The sequence below is a fragment of the Rhinolophus hipposideros genome (assembly GCF_964194185.1).
Source record: "Rhinolophus hipposideros genome assembly, chromosome: 21".
Lineage (NCBI taxonomy): Eukaryota > Metazoa > Chordata > Mammalia > Chiroptera > Rhinolophidae > Rhinolophus > Rhinolophus hipposideros.
In genome coordinates this window covers 17,051,533-17,074,817 of record NC_138067.1, presented here as the reverse complement: position 1 = coordinate 17,074,817, position 23,285 = coordinate 17,051,533, and the positions used below count along the sequence as shown (strand labels likewise).

The window sequence follows — 23,285 nt, the reverse complement described above, 5'->3', positions numbered from 1 at the left end:
AGTCACTAAAAATGTTTGTTTTTGACCAAATCCCTTGCTTCCTTACAGAACAGTAAATGATTCAATAATAAATGATTCATTTGACAAAGGATCATGGGTTCAAAGAAAGAAAGTTCCCTGAGTACCATGGTTCCTTAAAAAAATGAAAAGAAGACTTCACGATAGAAGTGGGGCCTGAAGAAAAATTAATATTCAAACGGACAATAGAAGAGTACAAGGCATTCTTCACGGAGGCATATATGCAAAGGCAGTGACAAAACTTAGTTAGTTGGTAAAAACTGAATAATAATGAAGTTCTATTGTACAATACTATCTATTATACTACAATTTTATAAAATGAATTATATTGTATATGTGGGAATGGTTCTTCATTTGTTGTTCATTCTTTGAACCACCCTCATCCAAAAATTCCTTGGATAATATTCATCTTATGCTTGCTGCTACTTTGGGGGGAAAAAATGGAGTAATTTTAATTTCTAGACAGAAAAGCAATGCTTTTAGAAGAAAGGTCTCAAGCAATTAGTCACTTGTGGTCGAAGCAAATGTGTAAACTTGATAAACATCAATGTTCCAGAGATCACTCTTCAGCCAACCCCGAGCCCCTGGCAACTTCTGCATTCCTTCCTGTGGTAAACTCTGTCCACCACTTGTTATTATCAAAGTACTTTCCCACCATGTTCATGCTCTGGAAGTAGATTCTCCCTGTGACAAAAATAAGGAAATGTAGCAGAAGGGGAATCACTTTCCCAAGGGCAGAAAAATCACAGGCTTTAGCCTGGCGGTATTGCCCACCAGCTACTGAAAATCCCTTTGAATTTCTAGCTCTCTTGGTGGGAACCACCGCCACCCTCAACAGAACCTTATTCTAGTCTTGCATCTGAGCTGTTTCTTGCACAAGCACAAACAAGCCAACACTTGCCTCGCTGCCTGTAGCATCTCTGAAGCCATGCTTTGGATTCAGGGTGGCAAGGAGATTGTCCTTCCGTTTGAATCCTCTCCTCGATGGACTTAATGACCTCTTGGTCAAATTCTCTCTGTTTTCTGAAGTCCCAGTAGGTAACAGCAGTGTCCGCAGAGGGTCTCCCAGAATGGAGTTGTTTGGGAAGGAACCATGTGCTGGTGTGAAATTCCTGAGGCTGGTGGATAACTGTTGCTCTACATTGACCAGCAGAGCAGGGTCACTGTTGAAATGGGTTGTGGCATACAGATCTGTGAAGGAAACAGGCTGGGAGATGAACCTGCCCTGCAACTCTCTCATGCCTCACTTCCACCTTTACTTGGGGTCCAAGTGTCATAATCACCTCTCCCTAGTATACACCCTCAACTCTCTGGATCCTTTCTCTCTTCCTCCACCTGACAAAACCCTAAATCTGGTTAAATCCAACTGTCTGCATACTCCAAGCCTATACCGGAGCAGTGGGAAGTGGCTGGAGAACAATAAGCATCTCTTCTCACCAGCTTCACTTCAAACTCATGACCACTATGTCATATCCTAACTGGGTCCTCATACTGCCGAGCTGACCTAATACATTACTCTAGTCAATTTACTTTTCTCTTCTCTGAAATGACTATTTCACATCTCTCTTCTCCTCAAACTTCCAACGCCTTTTCCTTCCTCACTCTCAGATGCTGATCTCTTTATTTCCCTGAGGAAAACAGAGGCAATTTGTGCTTCATCTAAGGTCAACCTCTCCACTGGTGGACTGGACTCTATCTCCTCTTAACTACCCAAGAATTTTTTTTTCTTGTAATTGTCCCTTTTCTCTCCTACATTATTAATTTTCCCTCTGCTGGGTCATTTTCATCACAATTTCCTTGATCCTATCCTCCTCCACCTCCAGTTCCATTCGTCTGCTCCCCTTCACTGCAGAAGTCCTTGACGGGGTTGTACGTATTCAGTAACTCCATTGCCTTTCTTCCAATTCTTTCTTGAACTCCCCTCAATAAAGTCCTTATTAACCACAAGTCTCCTGAAACTGCTCACAAGTGCATTCTCAAACACCATAATCACTTCTCAGTCCCAGGCTTACTCCCTCTCACTTAAAGACGTCTGACACTACATTGATTGCTCCTTCCTTCTTGAAACATATTTTTCACCTGGCTTCCAGGACACCACTCCCTCTTGGAATTTTTTTCTCCTACCTTACTGGCTGCGTCTCTCTTGCTCACCATGCTGGTTTCTCTTCACCTACTGGATTTCTAATTGTTGGAGGGCTCAGGATTAGTTGTTAGATCTCTTTTTTATCTGTATTCATTGCCGAGGTGAGATCTTATCCAGCTTCAGTTTTAATGCCATCCATACACTTTTAATTCCCTGAACTCAAGACTAATACGTCTAATTGTCAAATGGCATCTTTGAGAAGTTTAAACAAGCACCTCACACTTAAGATGTCTAAGACCAAACTCTTGATATCTACCCTAAAATCTGTTTGTCCTACTCTTTTCTATCTTAGTAAATAAAGAACTCCGCTATTCTAGTTACTTAGAGTCAAAAAACTGGGCGTCATCCTTGACCTTCTTTCTCTCACACTTCACCCTCAATCCATCAGCAAATCAGGACACATTCAGAATCAATATTTCTCACCACACCTCCACTGCTCTCTCTCTAGTCAAAGCTACCATCATCTCTTATCTGGATTCTAACCTTTAAAATGGTTTTCTAAATTTCTACCCTTGCTCCTGGTTTTCTACTCTCAACCTCTAAGCCACAGTCATTTTCAATTAGATCATGTCACTCCTTTGTTATAAACTGTCCAATAGCTTCTGGTCTCACCCAGAATAAAAGTCTGACTTCATCTATACACTTTATCTCACTCACTCTGCTGCAGCCACACTGGCCTCCTTGTTGTTCCTTGAACAAGCCAAACATGTTCCAGCCTCAGAAACTTTGCACTTACTATTTCTGTTGTCTAGAAAGTTCTTCCCCAGTTATCCATATGGCTTACACTTTCACTTCATTCAACTCTCTACTTTTATTATATCTCATCAGAGACACCTTCTTTGACCATCCTGCCTAAAACATCACTTCCTCCTTATTACACTCTATGCCTTTATTTTATTTTTCTTCACAAGACTTATCATAACCTGACATAAATGTCTATGTTGCCTTATTTATCATCTGTCTTACCCGTTTAGAATGGAAGCTCCATGAAAGCAGTTATTTTTATACATGGAACTTTATTTGTATTTGCTACTTTATCTGCAGAGCTAGAACAATATCTGGCACATAGGAGGTATTCAATAAATTTTATTTAAAAAATTAATAAATAACTGAAGAGTGTCTCTATCACTTACCCTAAAACTAGCTTTTTCTAAAAGTAACTCAGAATGGAAGACTGGATGCTACTAGAATTATGTCCTGGGATGCTATTTAACTAAAATAATATATATGGAACTCACATCTACAACATATTTCTCTAATATATCTCACACTTCTCTAATATATCTATCATGTTAAACTCATAACCTGCAGATTTTTGGAGGTTCCACGGACCACGGGTAACTCTGAAATACAATTCAAGAAATGCTAATGCAAATTAAGAAATGTTAATTCCAAAACTTCCAGTTATACCTTCCATCTTCATGCCAGTGAAAAAGGCCTATAAACTGACAGGCAGCTATTACCTGAACTAAGCTTCAAAAGCCTTTCGGTGCTGGAGTCAGGGTTTGACTGAGAAGCCAGTAAATCTCCACAGGAATGGGATGCAGTAGCCTTCATATCATTTGAAGGCTTTATGCTATATTCTTGGTAGTTCTTGCTTCTCTGAGGCCTTTTACAAAGACTTCCATGCAGGGATAGAGTTTGAGAATAATGACTATCGTAATTTCCCAGTCCAACATCTGAAGGTAACTGATAGGGATGAATCTGGCTAGAATCACCCACATCCAGGCGTTTACCCAATAAGGCATCATGGGTAAGCTGATAAGTATCAGGTTTTGTTATCAAGTCCTTTTCTGCAGAAGAACCTGTAGACTTATTGTCCAAAACAGATATTCGGTGCACTTCTCTAGCCATCTTCTCTGGGGATCGGATTGTGGACTGGCGAGGTGAGTAGTGTCTGAATTCTAACCACCAGCAAGGAAAAAAAACAAACAAAATACAATGAGAATTCTTCCTGGCCCAGTTAGGGTACCTGTGTACACTGGACATAACTCTGTCTACCAGAAAAAGTTTTCAAGAAGAGATGGTTTGTAATTTTGATAAATTGTGGCAAAAAGTGATGAAAGGACTTCTACATGGAACATCAACAACAAAAAGTGTTGTACAGTGTATAAACAGTGAAGAATCTGTAACATTCTGGAGAGAAATTTCATGTCAACCTAATCTCCGAGGAATTTCCTTCTAAAATTGAAGTGTCAGAGTTTTCTAGATACTATTTTCATATAAAAAATTTGGTGCACCCTCACATGACAATAGTAGTTTTCTTACGTATTCAGTCTATAGACAACTGTTGGTAGGTTTATGATTTCATAGATTCCTTGCAATAAAGCTAAGCCCACTCCCATCCGCAAACTTCATCCAGAGGTTCTAGGTTCACACATTAAGAACCACTATTCTAAGCCAATTAAATGACAGAGAATGCAAAACCTGTGAAAACTCCTAACCCAGCTATAAAGTAAGTCTCTTAGTCAGCTTATCTATCATCTCCCAAAAAACCTCAGAGTGGAGCAAGTACAGCAGCAGACAGAGAAGTTTTGTGCTCCTTGGGGCTTTCAGAGCTGCATATGCTTAAAGGCCTTCTCTAGGAAATAAAAAATACTATATCTGAGTTAGTCACATTAACTTTAGAAAAACAGAACCAACTACAGCTGTATAGGACTTATAAGAATATCATTGTTTTACCCAGGGTCAGCCTACACAGTAGGGAAAAGAGTGTAGAACAGTATCTTTATATAATAAAAAGAATCTAAAAACAAGTAATGAGATTAGATAATTGAGACTTCCTCCTGTTGAAGAAGTTAAAAAAGTGGGGTGATACGTGTTCTTAAAAGCATCAAAGAGCTGATGAGCTGGTAAGGAATTTCTAGGCCAAACTCTAGGAAACAGCCAAGAACTCATACAGGTAAGTCTAGCACTTAAAGTCATTTTTACCCTAAGGAGTTTTAAGGTGACATGTATAGAAGTCCAAGTACAAGATCCATCCATGATGAGGTTTACAATAAACCACTGCACAGTCCCACTCTCCCCTCCCCACCTTAAGACGGAACCTTGAGCAACCTTCAGAGCAAAGGTAAAATGGAAATAAACCAGCCCTTGTACTGACTGGTAATCCAAGTTTGCGTCATCTGAGTGGTCCAGGGAACCTTAGTCCTTGAGCTAAGATTAAGGTGATCCCAGAGTAATAGTACCTCAGGCTCCTGGTAGAAGCAAATGAAAATCTGATCTGGAAAAGAAAGCTTCATGCAATACTTTAAATCATTCCTACAAATAGTTTTTCAAATATAACAGCCAGAAAATAGCCAAAACAAACAAACAAAAAAGGAAATAAGACAACATGAGTGAGAATGAGTAAAAAAAAAACCAAACAAACAAACACAGACCCACAAAAAGTTCAGATATTGGAATTAAGAGAGATAGCCTATACAAGAGCTATGTTTGAAGAAATATAAAACAAGCTGGAAACTTTCTGCTTATAAAAAAATGACCCAGCAGATGTCAAAAAGAACCAAATCAAATAAAAAATAAAAATTAAGCAATTGAAAAAAAAAAAAATAAATAAATAATGCAATTGAAATTAAGAATTCAGCAGACAGCAGATTAGACACAGCTGAAGAGAATGTTGGTGAACTTAAAGATGGGTCAGAAGAAATTTCCAGAATGTAGATCAGACAAAAAAAGATGAAAACTATAAAAGAATAAGGAAACAAAGAGGACAAAGTGAAAATCTCTAACATATATTTATTTAATCAAAAGTCCCTAAAGGACAAGAAAGAGAAAAATTGGACACAAACAATATTTAAAACACTTCCCAGAATTAATAAGACACAAGTCACATATACAAGTGTAATAAATACCAAATAGGACAAATATAAGAAACTGGAACGACATAGTGAAACTACAGAAAACCAAAGACAATTGGAAAGTCTTAAAAGCAGCCAAAGAGAAAAAGACAGATTATCCTTGCAGGAGTAACAGACTTCCATCTGACTTCTCAAAAGCAACCACAAAAGATAAAATATAGTGGAATACCTTCAGTATTCTGCCAACCTAGGAATTTGTTCCCAGTAAAAATACCTTTTAATAATGATAGTGAAATAGGGACATTTTCAGACAAGCAAAAAATGAAAGAGTTCATCACTGGTAGACCCATACTAAAGGAAATTCTAAAAGATGTACTCTAAGCTAGAAGAAAATGGTCTCAGAAGGGAAATCTGGAATGAAAAAAGAAATGAAGAACAATATACGGATAAATTTAAATGAAGGTAAATATATGGATAAATTTAAATGAACATTGACTGAATAAAAATACTATCTTGTGGGTTTTAAAAAGTATAGAGAATTAAAACTCATAATAGTAATACATAAATCAGGAGGGGTTAAAAGGAATAAAGTACTTTAAGGTATTTGAATTATCCAAGAGTTAAGGTATTGATTAATGTTTAAATTGTGTAAGTTAAGGACACATTGTAGTTTTGGGAATAACACTAAACGTACAGAAAGAGTGTGTAACTTACAAACTAGTAGAGGGAAAAATGGACAAATAAAAACATAATAATAAATCCAAAAGAAGGCAAGAAAGAAAAATAAATATGGAATGGACAGTTCTTGACAAAAAGTCAAGAACAAAGGAAGTCAGAATGTCCACTCCTCAACCAGAAAGGCCTGCTCGATCACGAAGCATCCAGAGCAGCCCCTCTCAAAAGCAGAAAAGAGTTAGTTGACCACATAGGGGTCCAAGGCTGAGATACCTCCGTCTTCTCCCAAAGCCCATCACATCTAGATTTCTCTGACTGGTGTGGTGAAAAATACTCAGTGACCGAAATATTTACCGTCTTCCTGGTGATTATCACTTGGCATCTCCCTTCTTGCCACTTCTTGCATCTAAAAAAAATTTGAAAGTTCAGGAGAAGGTGTTTACTACACCAGGGATTCAGAATACTGTCCTATTAGTGAACAATTCCATCCTTGCAAACTAGGGAGACAGACTTTCAAGCAAAGATCCAGGTTTAAGCCTATTTTAAAACAGCCACAATAGAAAGTTTCCAGAGTTGCTTTGGAATAGGTAAGGAGACTCTTTGAAAGTACAAAATATCCTTAGATGGTAAAGGACACACCATCTGAGTACTGTATTTTCTCTGCTTTAGATAGCTCAGCGTAGAAGTTAGATGGTGCCACCCTTTCTACCTTTATTTCTTCTGTTTGAAGAACTCCCATACTTATTTTACCTTCTGATAAATTTGGGTATCGACCACAAGAGCTACTGGGAGATTTAATAGGGTAAAACTTAATCTGAGGCGTAAGTAAGCAAAAACTGATACAAAATAGGAAGCCATGTAGGGTATGCTTTTGCAAAAATCATTGTAAAATATTTAGTGTCTTTTCGGTTGTTATGCAGAGACAGAAATCCCACTTCCTATTTCTTAAATGAAAAGGATACACCGTAAGCTATTCAATTTCCTTTTTTTCTTTCACTTCAAGAAGTAATTTCAAAGAAGTTCGTTTTTTTTGTGGTTTCTTTTTTAATCTAAAAAGAGCTATTTAACTTTAACTGTAGATTGGAGTATCCTTTGTCTCCATTTCCTTTAAATCAATACTAAGGTACTAAAAATGGGAACTGAAATAGTTTCCAAGTCATTGAAGTAGAATCTTCAAAAACAAAGAAACCAACTAAATGCTACTCAGTCTTTTTATAAAATGAAGGGATTACATACTTAAACTCAAAAAAAAGTTTACTAATTTTTCACTAGTACAGTGTTGATTACCCAAATTGTAGATTAATCAGTCTTTGCTTTTTTTTTCCCCTCCTTCTGGCTATTTTCAGCAATCTCACTGATCATAATTTATTTAAAAATGTACAAAGAAGAAGTTGAATATAAAGAAGTCAATTCTGCATTATATTCACTCATAAAAATATATCTTATGTAATGGTTGTGTCCCTCTCCCAACAATTTTTTTCACTAAAAACTTTTTAAAAAATTTCCCCCATCTTGCATGATTTCTACCTCCCCATTGCCCACAACTTCTATGCCATTTTCACCTGTTTTCTTTCTTTTCTTCCCCCCTCCCTCCCCAATGAAGATATCTTTGGGAAAGCCACCCTTGAGATGTAAGATTCAGTAATTAAAAGGCAGAGGTAGAAAATGTAAGTCGCAAGGTAACAGGAGTGGAGACCTTAGGTAGAGAGGACATATTTCCAAATCAGCCAAAAATTGTAACAGTCGTATTCCTGTTTGAGGGCCAAACTACCTGGCATAAAATTTGCTAAAGTTATATGTACAAATACATTACATTTAATAACAGGTTAGTGGGAGAGAAGGAAAGGGGAGATTGAAATTAATGCAGAAGGTCCTCTGCATCCTGTCCTGCCTTTTCCTTTTAAAGGGTCTAAAATGCCTTCATCAAACAAGTCTTAGAACTTCAGAAAAATAATTGAAAGTCTACTGAATTACTAGTGCTAACCACGGACTAGTATGGACTAGTTAACAGATAAGCAGGGAAGTGAATACATTACCTGTGTCCCCAGTGGGAAAGTATCTAATTTCTGATCTGGCATACTGTTGCCCTGGGTTGCAGAAGTGCTCAAAAGGGAATCCTTTATTTCCCGGTTGGGGAATGGAATAAAAAGTCCTTTGTTTGAGTCTGTGTCAAAAGAAAACACAAACAGTGAAGCACTGACCAGATGTCAAAGCCAACATGTCTTTTGGAAAATACTAGAAGAGAAGTCACAAGTGAGAGCTAGTTCTGGTGCCATCACTTGGAAACTATGCATACTTGGACAAGTTGCTTAACTTCTCTGAATCTTTCACCACCTCATTTGTAAACCAGTGAAGGTAAAATGTAAACTGCCTATCTCTTCAAGTTCAGGTGATGTTAAAACAATATAATGAGCCTGAAACGGCTTCATAAATTATGAAGTGCTCAATAGAAATTAAGAAGAAGGCAAATATTTTGCACATATCCTCAGTGAATAAATAATGAAGTTTGAGACCAATTCAAGAACCTCCAGCTACAGGGGGAGATGGCTGGGAATAGATTCCCAACATCACGTATGTCCCAGGCTCTTCTCAGCAGTCTGCGGTGATTCGTCATTTCAAACCAAACTCTTTTTGCCTTCATTTCCTCATTTGAAAAAAGAGAAAGACTAAATTTGGACCTATTTCATAGAGAATAATGCTAAAGGCTTAGGTCTCCCAGTATTTTTTGCCTATGATTAGAGAAACAACTTTAAAAATAAAAAGGGAAAGCAAATAAAAACTTTATTCTAATCCTGGCCACTCTGAAAACTGTTATCAAAAAGAGCTAGCAAGGATTTCTGTTAGATTATAACAGTTGTACAAAATTTTTTCCACATTCTTATTAATTGTAGAATTCTGGGACTTAAGATCTTCTGAGGGAACTTGAATGAAAATAAAAGTTTTTTGTTTAGGGAGGTATCTTCCCTAGCTGGATTGTGTAAAAACTTATGATAGCTTCACAAACTTGGTCCTTAGTCAAACAGTGTGCTCTTATGCTAGTTCTCATCTACAGACTCTGACAACAGAAAGCTACTAGAAACCAGGGCAACTGAGAATAGAGTGAATAACGCCAGCCTTTTGAAAATCCAGGCCCTCCGCCCATGCTTTCTATTTCTGAGTTGCCTTCTGGGACTGAAATGTCGTACTACTTCACCACAAGATGCTTTTCCACCATTGTACTTGACAGAACCACATTTCTCAAAGTGACATAAATTCTTAAAGTTTATGTTCTCTGGTTCCTATCGCAGTAGTAACAGATAAAACGAGGTGAAGCAGGAATTGCTGGTTTTAACCTGATTCTTAGTAGAAAATGAGAATGGTTACCCTACAGAACAACACTTACACTTCTCAGTATGTAAGACATTGCTCCATCCCAGTTTTCCTCCTACCACATTAGTGCTCTTTTCTAGATGTACAAAAGTTCTTCTTCTTTCAACCTACCACTTTGCTGAATGCTATCATCTTTGGTTTCAGCTATCACCAACATTTGATGACCCGAAATCTACATCTCTTAACTCTGATCACTCTTTTGCTCTCCAGACCTAAGTTTCTTGAACTGCTCCCTAAGAGTGCCCTACAGACTAAAAAGCTGGTATTTTCTAAGCCAAACTCATTGTATCTTCACTTCCAGGCCTATTTCTGCTGGTGGCCCCCACCTCCACTCTCAACCCACATCTTACTATGTAGCATTACTGCTCACCTAATCTTGCAAGGTAGAAACTTGTTCTTTGACTCTCCGTCATCTAAAATATCAATCAATTACCAAGTTTTTTGGAGGGGAAAATCTTTATTTTGAGATAAATTCACATATCATACAATTCACCCTTTTACAGTGCACAATTCTGTGGTTTTTAGTATATTCACAAAGTTGTGCAACCATCACCACTATTTAATTCCACCACCCCAAAAGAAACCCATTAGCTATCACTCTCAATTCTCTCCTCCCCACCAGCCTTTCAACCATCAATATACCTTCTGACTCTATGAATTTGCCTATTCTAGACATTTTGTGTAAATGGACTAATACAATATTTGACCTTCTGTGTCTGATTTCTGTCTCTTAACATGATGTTTTCAAGATACATATTGTAAGTAACATGTATCAGTACTTTGTCCCTTTTTAGGCTGAATAATATGCCTTATATGGATATACCACATTTTGTGTATCCATTTATCAGTATGGGCTTTTTGGCTATAATGCTGCTTTCATTCCTGGAATTGCTGGATCAAATGGTAACTCTATGTTTAACTTTTTGAGAAATTGCCAAACTGTTTTCCAAAGAAGCTAATAAAATACCATTTTATTTTCCTACTAGCAATATGTGAGGGTTCCAGTGTCTCCACATCTTCGCCTTCACTTTTTATCTGCCTTTTTCATTCTAGCCATCCTAGTGGTTGTGAAGCGGTATCTTCTTGCGGTTTTGATTTGCATTTTCTGATTGATAGTGACGTTGAGTATCTTTCACGTGCTCATTGGCTAGCTGCATATATTTTTTGGAGAAATATCTATTCAATCTTTTGCCCATTCTCTAATTGGGTTGTTTGTCTTTTTGTTATTGAGTTGTAAGAGTTCTTTACACAGAATGGGTACTAGACTCCTGTTAGATGTATAATTTGCAAATATTTTCTCCTATTCTGTGGGTTGCCTTTTTGGTAGTGTCCTTTGAAGCACAAAAGGTTTAATTTTTATGAAGTTTAATTCATCTATTTTTCCTTTAGTTGTTATGCTTCTGGAGTCATATCCAAGATATAGACTCACTCCTAACAAAGAAAAACTGACGCCTTGCTCTGCTGCCATTATGACCAAGCATGTCATTTACCACAATTGGAAAAAAATCAAGAAAAAGAAGCAGTTTCTATTTTGATATAATTTTTTTCTTGTCTTATACTTCATTTTCTTCTTTTTCTTCAGATGTAAAAGATACCCAGCACTTAATTCCAAAAGCAAATGTAATTATGACATTGTCGTCTAGCAGGTTTTTACACCCACATAACCAATGTGATAGAACCATAATTCAATAGATTTTTACCACTGAAAACTGATATTTGTAATGACAGAGAAATGGCTTTATAATGATACGGGTATAAAGAACTAATAGTTGGCTACTTCAACTGCCAGTAATCATAGTTGGATGAGGCCCTGCTTCACATGTTTGACCAAAAATCTTGCAATCCATAGGAGGTTGAAACAGAGGTGCACTGCCCAGATCCCTTCCAAAGAAGGACTTGTTACCTAGATATGGGCAACAAGAGCTGTTTTGCTCTTGAGTCTGCCTCAGCTATAGACAGCTACCTCTTGATGCCATGCCTTTCCATAGGTGGCCTACATCCAGTGACTGACTGAGGCCCAGGCATTTGCCTGGTACGGGACTTTCTCAGGGGGCAGTCCTCACTCTAGATCTCTCCCTCTGCTCAAACTTCCTTCCTCTCTTTCCTTTCGGTGTTGATCTCTAATAAATATCTGTACCCTAGATTCCACTAAGACAAATTTTTAAGAGCAGAAATGACTTGTCTAGCACTGGTCTCCAAAATAAATGAAGCCTTGAGCCATTTCAAGTTGCTAACCCCAATGAAAAACAACCTTAATCCCTGAACTTCTGAAATATTAATATATGATAACCATTGCAGATATGATAATCATGAAAGGAAATCGGTGCTTTTTATCCTACCATGAATAAACTGCCTGTAACCTCAGTAACCTTGTGTTTTTTCCCCTTAAATATCTGATATTGGGGCAGCTGGATGGCTCAGTTGGTTAGAGTGTAAGCTCTGAACAACAGGGTTGCTGGTTCGATTCCCACATGGGCCAGTGAGCTGCGCCCTCCACAACTACATTGAAGACAATGAGTTGCCACTGAGCTTCCGGAGGGGCAGCTGGGTGGCTCAGAGTGCGAGCTCTTAACAACAAGGTTGCTGGTTCAATTCTCACATGGGATGGTGGGCTGTGCCCCCTGCAACTAAAGATTGAAAATAATGACTGGACTTAGAGGTGAGCTGTGCCCTCCACAACTAGATTGAAGGACAACTACATGGAGTTGATGGGCCCTGGAGAAACACACTGTTCTCCAACATTCCCCAATAAAATTTATAAAACTATATATGTGTGTGTGTGTGTGTGTGTGTGTGTGTGTGTGTGTGTATCTGATATGTCTTTTATTCAGATATTCAACTCTTCTGAAGTTTGAACTCCCTAGCAAAACATTGCAGGTAAAAATACTTAATGTTTTAGCTCCAGGTTTTCTTCTCGTATCCTCGAGGATTTAATCAATCTGTACTTCCTCATTTGCATTCACACTTCTTCATATTACTGCCTTACGTCATGCAGGCCCTCACTGTCTCCCACCTGGACAACTGCTTCCAGTTGCTGCCAACTAAACTCTAGCTTGAATTATTTCCCTAAATCACACATTTAAGCATGCCTCCCTTCTAAACCATCTTTGTTACCATTTTCAAGAGAATAAAATGAAAATGGTTACTAAAGAGGCCCTTTGCAACTTAGCTTTTAGTCTAGCACCTTAGCTCCAGTCACAAATGGAATCAGTCTCCAAATCTGTCACTGTGTTGACTGTCTTGACAGTCTCCAAGTCTGTCAAATCTGTCAAATCTGTCTGTATTTGCTCCTGCTGTTCTCTCTGCATTGAATGCCCAACTCTGCCTGCTGAATTCTATTTGAATGCCTGATTTACATTTCCTCTTTTGTGAAAGCTTTTTCTAGGCCCCCAGTCAATACAAACTGCTGTTGCCTATCCCCTATCGTTCTTTATCTCTGCCACACTCAAACTCTTGTCTCAGCCTCACTTGTACCCAGTCAGCTGTGATAAATCTCTCTGGACTGGAAGTTTCTGAAGGTTTGACTCTGTTGTTTCATTTCCTTACACGCCTAACGTCTAATACAGCATCTGTCCAGCACATATCCCCTTGTTTGCTGAATTGCTCTAATTTTCACTGGGGCAGAGATTGCCAGTGGCTGCCCACCATATCCATCATTCACTGCTTAGAACACCCCCCAATAAAAGCCCTAGACTGCCAACATGTGGATTTCTTTATGAGAGAGAAATTAATTTCTGGCCACTATTTGGGGAGGTCTCTGCTATTTCAATCCTGATTTTTATCCAACTAAAATACCATCATGGCTCCACCCAGAGAAGTCAAGGAGCACCAGGTTGAAATAAGATGGATTTCAGTGAGTTATAAAGAAGACAGTGACGCATATGTTAGACTCAGGAATGAGCCACTGAGGGGGACTGGTGAATTTTTCTTTGCTATTTAAAAATAAGATATTCATTAGATCAGTACATTTTAGGTATTATTCTCTTTAAAGGCAAAAGGACTTGGCTAAAAGAGAAAGGAGGGCTCCTTTCAACACACAAAGTGTATGTGTACTATACTCGTAGGCTACGGCACACATGTAAATTGTCTTCGGTAAGGCATTCATTGCTCTCCAATAATCTGACCTTTTCCACCCAACACAAACCTTCTGCCCAAACCGTATCATCACTCAACTGTCTCCAGGACCTGCAATGCTCATTACCACTTTCACACAGCTGTTCTTACCAATCCCATCAGCCACAATGTCCTCCTGTCAGGCCACCCTAGAGTGAATGGCTTTGTTTCCACATCTACCACAAAAGCTTTCCCCATCTGCTCCTAGCACACTCGGAGATAGCATGAGGCCATCCACATCAGTGTTTCTCAAACTCAATATTCTCATAAACTCTGAGAATATGAATCCAGTTTGAGAAACTTCAATTTAAAAGTCTCAGTATATTAAAATATATTTTAAAAAGCAGATCGTATTGGGTGACAGTTGGCAGTTTTTTACATAACTAAACACTTGGGTATTTATCCAAAAAAGTTGAAAATTTATGTCTACCTGCACATGGATGTTTAGAGCAGCTTTTTTCATAATTGCCAAAGTTTGGAAGCAACCAGATGTCCTTCAGTAGGTGAATGAAAAAACGTGGTACAAACAGACAATGGAATATTATTCAGCACTAAAAAAAGGAGCTATAAAGCCATGAAAAGACCTGAAGGAAACTTAAATACATATTACTAAATAAAGAAGCTAATCTGAAAAGGCTACATAGTATGATTCCAACAATATATGACTTTCTGGAAAAGGCAAACTATGGAGACGAGGAAAGATGGCGGAGAAGGAAGCATGCTGCATCTGACTCCCATCTAGAAAACAACTGCACTGGTAGTTTCTACCTGATATAATTATTCTGGAATTCTGGAGCCTATTGAAGGCTTGCAACTTCCAGGGAAAAGCTTGGAAAGTAAATTGGTGTGTTAACTTTGGTCAGTTTTAGCTCTTAGCACACTGGCAGCTACCCATGCCCTACCCTTCATACAAGAGAATGAAGTTGGATCCTTACCTAACGCCACATACAAAAATTAGAATGGATCAAAGACCTTAATGTACGACCCAAAACGATAACTCTCATAAGAAAACAGAGGAAATGCTTCATTACATTGGATCGGGTAGTATCTTGGATATGACACCAAAGGCAAAGTAACAACAACAAAAAATGGACCTCATTAAAAATTTAAAGTTTTATGCATTGAAAAACAATAGTCACAGAATAAAATATACTATTTCCAGAGTATATAAACCAGAGGATAAGTTATGTGGGTTTACAAAATAAAAAGGAAAAGTTTTTTTATTGAGAAATCAAAGTTTCACTAAAAAGGATGGACTTTGAGTTGGGTCATAAAGAAAGAGCAGGATTTTGATTAAAGCATTCTAAGCAGAAAAGACAGCATTAGTTCAGGGGCAGAGGAGGGAGAAAGGAAGAGCTATTTGAGGAGGAGGGAGTGGTTTAGTTTGATTCAAACACTGGACATTGTAGTTGAGAAATAAGAGATAAGGTTTCAGAGGTTAGGCTGAAGAGATAAACTGTAGGCATTGTTTAGGGGAGACTTGTATGACAGATTACGGAGTCTTAATTTAGTAGGTGAGGGGGAGCCATGGAAGTTTTTGATCAGGCAAGTGTAATTATCACAGCTGAGTTTTAAGAGAATTAATCTGACAGGAAAGTACAAAATACACTAAAGGAAGAAGAGGGAGGCAGCGGGGTGTAATGGTTAAGGAGACTTTGGTGACAGATGGGCCAGAGTTTGCATCCCAGCTCTGCCACTTACTGTATAACTAGAGCAAGTTAGTTCATCTCTTTGGGTCTCAGTTTCCTCACCTGTAAAACATGGATAATTATAACCACCTTCAATGTAGTTTTGAGGATTAAATGAGATAATGCACAGGGTCTGGCCTAGAGTTGACACTCAGTAAATGATAGTTGTCAAGCTTGCCTGTTAAGAGACTATTAGGAGAGGGAAAGGAAGGCTTGCCAACTGTGGATCATACTATAGAGTATGAACATTCAGCCGGGCTTTAGGGGAGAAGCAACATCAACCACTAAGGTTCTGAGCCTGAGTAATGGTAAAGCGGTGGTAACACTGACGAAACCCTACGGGCTGTTTAGGGCTGGAGGAAAGTGGTTCGTTTGGTTTTTTGACGTGTTTACCTTGAGGGGCTGGAGAGTTATCCAGTGGTGATTCCAAGTGTATATTACTAGTTGGTCAACAGAAATGGGGGACTGGTGCAGAAAGAGATGGGTATAGGTTGTCAAAGCTAGACGATATGTTTAAGAGTCATCTACAGGGAGGAAATAAAGCAAGTGGTGGAAATAGATGAGATCAATAAGGGCAAAGAGTAGAGAAAGAAGAGAGTCTGAAGACATAGCCAGGTATGCTTATTTTAGGGGCATGAGGAAAGGTAGAGGAACCTTTGAAAGAAACAAAGATTATGTTGCTAGGAGGGTAAGATGAGGATCCAAGACAGTGAAATTTCCCCGCCTATTTATTCTAAATGATTGGTGAGAAAGGAGTTTTGAACAATGGAGCTAGTGAACTGTTCTCCAGAAAGTTTTCTCCCAGCCTGTGACAGTACCATTAACATGGAATAACCACTTTAGTCATATTGAATTACCAACAGAGCTTACAGGCCAACACTCCCCAGGGATCGAGCACAAACAATTTTCAGTGGAAAGCAAAGCTGTTTAACGTTTCAAAATAGCAAAATTGATTTCATGTTAAAAAAAAAAAAATCCAGGCAACAGCTGGAGCTTCTGAGAACGTTTAGAAATGGGTCCTGTGTCAAGTAAAGCAGTTGGTTCTCAGTAGAGATTGTGTACTTTTAAAACATTTGAATTCATCGAGTGAATCTTTGTATGTGCTAATGATGTAATATGACAGAAATCAAGTTGCATTCAGTTCCTACAAAAAGGCAAACTATGCTTCAATGTATCTTTGTCTTTCTGGGAATGTATATATAAATGCTTGTACCTAGAAAAATGACAGGGAAGCTGTGTACCAAATCAACTGGGATTCTCTTTAGGAAACAGGCTTATGAGTGATTAAATTGTTATTCTTCATGCTTTTCACTATTTTCCAAAATTATTACCATAAAATATCATCAATTTTGAAACATAAAAAATGCGATTTAAAATGAAATAAAGCAATGCATGGTCTATGAGACTTCCAAGAAAGGAAAGTAAAAACCATACCTCACTATGGTTTATTTTACTATGAAATACTATGAAAATGACTTGTCAATAAATGATCAATATATTTAAGAATCACCTACAGGGAGGAAATAAAGCAAGCTGTGGAAATAGATGAGATCAATGAGGGCAAAGAGTAGAGAAAGAAGAAAGTCCTGGATAGATAAGAAATCAGGAAAATAAAATACTGTATGTTATAAACTGGAAACCCTTAATGTCTAAACTACACAGTCAATCTATTAAAATTATTGCTGGGATTTTAAGGATTGGCTTTTAGAGTTTGTATATAATTCAATAGATCCTTGAAAGGGACAGAGGCCTCCACACAGAAGAAAGTTTTCTCAAATAAAAGGTCATCTGATGAGTGCCAGGTTAATCCATAAGGGTCCATTGCATTGCAATTTCTCTAGTAAAAAGCTATCTGCTAGCCTGTGGCACGACCATTAATGTGGTATAACCACTTTAATCAAACCAGATTACCAACAATGCTTATAGGCAACACTCTCCAGGAGTACAGCACAAACACAGGAGATAATGCAGCTGCCAAGGAGGGAATCCCAGAAGGCCCAGGATGTGGGCTGCATTGACGTTGATGAGTCATGAGTCTCTGGCTGATGAATAAATCACCTTAGCAATGCTAAGGGGTCTGTGAGGAATGGCAATGAGATTTCAGGATGTACTAATGATGTAAAATGATACAAATGAAATTGAACTCTGAGTACAGCTTGTGCTTTGATGGGTTCTGGTTTAGGCCTGTTCAATCAATAGGGCCCTTCTAGCTGTGAGAGAAAGGAAGAAAAACAGAGCCAGTAAGTCTTGGATTTGTTTCAAATCTATGTTATTTCTCAAACTATCCTGTCTTCATCCTGCCCCACATTGGCCACAAAAGCTGAAACAGAGTTTTAATCATTTGAGATTAGAGAGGGAAAATTTACCAGTTTCAATCCTGTTATCAACATCAGCATTGACTTTTGATGCAAAGCTCTCATCTGTCACACAGTTTTTCATTGTCTTCTCCCTAGAGCTGCCACATAGAATAATTTATTTAAAACTCGAAAGAAGCCTTCTGAGATCACCAGTAAATGCTATTTAGGAAACACTAATTTAAGGTGACCACATTTTAAAATGCTCTAGAACACATTAATTTCACATATATTTCCTTTAAAGCCATTTTTAAAAATCACATTTTTGCTGGGAATAGGAGAGGGAAGGATGCTATCGTTCAGCCTTTAAGGTATGAAAGCCAGAAAATTCAGAACTTAGACACTGTTTTCTTGACACAAATTTAGGTCTGGATGATTGAAGGAATAAGATAGTTTCTTTTGAATTAAAAAACTCAGGACACAGAATGGAAGGTTCTGCTGCCAAGAAGTATAGTGGAGACAACTATAGCATTAGTTAGAAAACAGACAAGAAAGGCAGGTGTTTGCGCGTGACTGATGTCCTCTATTCAGATTGGGAAGTACAGTAAACACAGACAACTAGACTATGAGCCAGGCACTTTACACCCACCATTTCATTTAGTCCTAAAAGCTCCCCTATTATCTATTATCTCCACTTTATAGACTGGGGGAACTGGGACTCAGAAAGGCTTAAAAAAAACTTTAACCCAAGGTTGGAGAGCTTGTAAAATAATACTGGGCACTTGAGTAACATTTTACCCCTGGTTTTGCAATCATTATATGATAATAGAAATATGATGATACTAATTATTTGCCTTACTAGACAGTTTATTCGGTTATACATTAATTCCTCTCTGTATTTCTATAGTAAATTGAGTATCTTAATGCATTTAAAATGGTAATTAGTTTACAAAATATATATAAATAATTTTTTAGAAGCATCCTATTTCATTCTACTGCAGAATGAACTTTACATAAATTAACCTCAATACACCTGACTTTAAAAACAGAGAAATAAAAAGAAAATAGGGAACAAAGGATGCTCTCTGAGGGTTATATTATAAAACATATTAATATAATGGATTCAGAGCAGAGATAGGCAAAGTCACTGGAAAAGAGAAGGATCTCAGGTCAAGAAGCATTGACTTCATTCATCCATTCATCATACAACAAATTATTTCTTAGCACCTTATATGTGCCAGACACTGTTCTAGGCACTAGGGATACTTTATAAACAAAACAAGCAAGGTCTTTGCTCTCCAGGAGCTTATGTTCTAGTGGAGGGGGAAGGTAATAAACAAGCAAACAAATAAAAAACTCATTTTGGGAAAGAATAAAATTGTGGAGATATGTTCATGACATTAAATTTAATATAGTATATAGAGGAAGCAATTACTATAAAGTAAATATGTATTTATTAATTTTTAATAGATTTACATGTTATATACTATTAAATAATAATATTATTATTATATATAAAAATACACACATACATATAAGACTAAAAGGATATTTCCCATAATATAACTAGTGTTTATTTCTGGGTAGTGGGATTATGACTCACTATTTTATTCCTTGTCTTTTTGTGTGTACTTTTCAAATTCTCAACAATAAACATGCATTACTTTTATCTTCAGAAAAAAATATGAAGAGACATATTTACATGTGCCTGTAGGTACACAGATGTCTGGAAGGATGTATACCAAATATTGCTAGTAGTTAACTCTTGGTAGCAGAATATGGGGTGATTTTGACATTTTTCAACAGTACTTTTCTGTATTATTTAAATTGCTTGTAATGGATTTCTATATTTCAAAAATAATAAAGCTACTTAAAAAAAAGCATGCATTTTGGGGTAGAAGATACGGTACCTTATTTTGACAGGAGTTTATCAAAAAGTAGAAAAATCTACCACTCCGATACGTTAGAGCTTCAATGTCTGTTTGCTTTTGGTTTTGTAGAGAAATATTTCTCTTATCATCCTTTAACAAATTTATCTCTAATAACCCTGCCCATGGTAACTAATTTTCCTAATTCAATAGGAAAAGACTATGTACTGATTTATAACTCTACCAAGAAAGGGTATGTAAACATTTATGGATGACAAATTATCTCACAGTATATCTATCTATAAGCTTTGAACAACAACTTTACAGAATTGACAACAATTATTTCCAAAGCAGACCCAATAGTTTAACAAAGCAGGAATGTTCCCACTGAGGGCCAGATTCTCATCCCAGATAAACCACAATATGTTGAATATATACTTTTATTTCTGATCTGAGGATTCTTACAACTTGTGGAGATTTCTGCTAAAAAATGAGGAAAGTTTAGCAGGAATTCACTACTCTCTAAGTCCAGAGAATCAAACTAAAACATTTTTTGCAGAGTCTTCTTACCTTTTTTCCACCTCTAAAAGAAAATTTTCACTGTTGCCCAACTGACTAAAATGCAGCTTGGCAGCTTTTCTCTCACTTTCTCGTACGGCTCTGTCATCTGGGGGCAAAAACCGTGATCTGAGCATGTTTCTTTTTTGGAGTAAACAGTAGTGAATCAGAAAACCATATTCACAGAGTAAAAACCAAAGACCAGTCTTATCTTTTGTTAGAGACAGGTCACAAAATAATGCTATTATGTTGTCACTGGAGCAAGTAGTAACTCAGGGAGACTACTCGATACCATAGCAACAATTGCCACATAGGTGTAACTACCCCTGCAGGAAAGGAGAGCCCAGGCAGCAAACAATCCAAATGGCTCAATCGTATAGCTGAAAGTTACTCCGTTTCTGAAAGACTTCACTTAGTTTCCCTACGACAACTATCCCAGGGGCATGTGAAATTGAATTTTATATCAATAAATGTATGCCCAACAATAAAATTATAAAGAAATATAGACTAGGAATTTGAAGGAATATTTCTTGTTCCCTGCCAACTGAGCCCCAAAGATTTGTTGTGTTCATTTTCTATTGCTAATACAGTTGCAAAGTTAAGGAACCTGGAAAAATAAATCTTCAACCTGGAAACTTTTTGTTGGGGAGGAAGTGGTGGTGAAACCATCAACTGAAGAAAACTAAAGCTGGAAGTGACTGATAAAATCATAGATTGTCGTTCAATAAACAATTAAAGGACTCGTCATACATCCTGCCAACAAAAGAGTTACATAAATATTGACTAATAAACAAATATATCCTGCCAGTGCACAATCTGGGCCAACATCCAAAAGGTAAGGAGGCAGCTGGTTTAAGTGAGATTCTGGGGCAAGGAACAGGGGAGGAGGGTCTCACCCAGTTTCTCCAGAGTTTGTAGTGTGTACACAGCAAAGAGTCTATAATCTGTATCTTTCCGGACAACAGGATTGAGTCTCAAATCTAGTTCTTTGAGGAAGGGTAAAGGCTGTAGGCGGGACACCTCCACTAATGAAGGAATGTTGTTATAATATAAATTCAGGTCTTGGAGTGAACATAAATATTGGATGCCCTGTAAAGAAAAGACCACATTATGAACCTGCACATTGAAAGGGACTAGGAATCTCACAAGGGGGGAAATATATATATATATTACTTTCCATCTTTAAACATGTAACCCAAGTCATCCAGGAGAAAGGCAGGGTTGAAACTCCCATTTAGTTGTCTGAGAATAAGAATACTGCAGCCCATGAGTGGTGAAAGTTCTATCTGTTAAATAGAACATTCCTTGATTTACAAGAGGAAGGGAGGCAGGCAAAGAGATGGTTCTGGGGGAGAAGAGTGTGTGTGTGTGTGTGTGTGTGTGTGTGTGTGTGTGTGTGTGTGTGTGTTGTGTCCTTATATCTCAGTGCTTCACTTTTAGGGTTAATGGATTATATAAAATAAAACAATGCTCTCTCCAGGTCTTCCCCTTCTGGACCAGTCTGGAATCCCTCCTGTCCTTGTTTCCCCTTTCAGAGTTACTGCCACCACACCAGCAAGTTCTTCCTTCCTCAGTTCTCTTTCTGTGGATTGAGCAACCCACCCTTCCTTTATCTGGCAACAATAGGATTAGGGCTGGGAAACTCATAGGAAAAGCCACAATCTTCCTCCTATGCTGAAACCTACGGTACTGCTGAAGATCATCGTAATTTTCATGTGTTTGGCTAGTTAGCTGCTTTTGCCCAACACTAAATTTCAGGACGATACTTCGAAACATGTATATATATGTATAATCATATACTTTTAGTAGTAAAAATGCTTACCACCAAAGGAACTCTATCATTGAGAGTTATTTCAGAAAGGTAAAATTATTTTCTATCGTATATTTGTGAAATAATGTTTTATTCTTCCCTCATTTAAGATTGCCATTTTCTTATTGCAGGAAATTTAGAAAACTCAAAGATATATACAAAACCTTTCCAAATGGAACCCTTTTACACTTTGATGCATTTCTTTCTGGCTTTTTCCAATTCCATTAACTTTTATATTGTAAAAGGGCCAGTGGTTAGAACAGTTATCAGTGCCTTTGGCCCCTGGGGGCAGTACACCATTAAGACTGTCTTTAAATGTGTCTACTGCCCCAGCTCAGTCATCTTTTAATGTCTGTTAGTGTAAAAGTCAAGGAAATGACTTCTAACATCCTCTCACTTTCCCCAGTTGGCATGAATTCATATATTCCCCAAAGTTACACCAGAAATAATCACAAAACATTTCCCCCCTGGGAAAACTAAGTAAAATGATTCAGAGTGGCTAGAGATAAATATATGCAAATAAATCATAGATGGAAAAAAAAGAGAAAACTAACATTTACTAAGTGCTTCCTGTGTACCAAGTACTGTACAAGGAGTCTCACATATGTTATATGTGATTACATATGCTAATTTGGTTAATCTTCACAACAGTTTTTTTTTTACCCATTTTGTAGAAATGAAAAGAAAGAGCTCATAAAAACAAATTACAGCAATGTTCACTCAAAGTCTTTAGCCTGAAAAAGAACAAACAAATAAAACTATATTTGTAAAGAGGAGGCCTAAGCAACTCTGAACTAATACTTTCTGAATCTGATGGGCCAAATGCAAACGGGTGCTCTCAAGTAGTCTAAAGCCCTAGAGTTTCTGCTTTTAGAGTCCTATGGTAGTTGGAAATTTGATCTTGCTTGGGCTTGTTTTTTCGAGGGCCCTTAGTTTTAGACCTTGAGTT

At 37.6% G+C, this 23,285-nt stretch overlaps 1 protein-coding gene across 1 annotated transcript in view; it reads right to left on the bottom strand.

The window, feature by feature from the left end:
• The window catches only part of LRRC36 (leucine rich repeat containing 36), a 46,504-nt gene that overhangs the window by 8,833 nt on the left and 14,386 nt on the right, over positions 1-23,285 (bottom strand). Inside the window, exons 3-9 of the mRNA XM_081032881.1 lie at positions 21,423-21,615; positions 20,539-20,635; positions 18,173-18,261; positions 8,673-8,800; positions 6,991-7,042; positions 3,625-4,065; positions 920-1,209 (exon numbers count right to left, since the gene is read on the bottom strand). Of these exons, the coding sequence (XP_080889007.1) occupies positions 920-1,209; positions 3,625-4,065; positions 6,991-7,042; positions 8,673-8,800; positions 18,173-18,261; positions 20,539-20,635; positions 21,423-21,615 (1,290 nt within the window). The remainder of the gene's footprint in view (positions 1-919; positions 1,210-3,624; positions 4,066-6,990; positions 7,043-8,672; positions 8,801-18,172; positions 18,262-20,538; positions 20,636-21,422; positions 21,616-23,285) is intronic.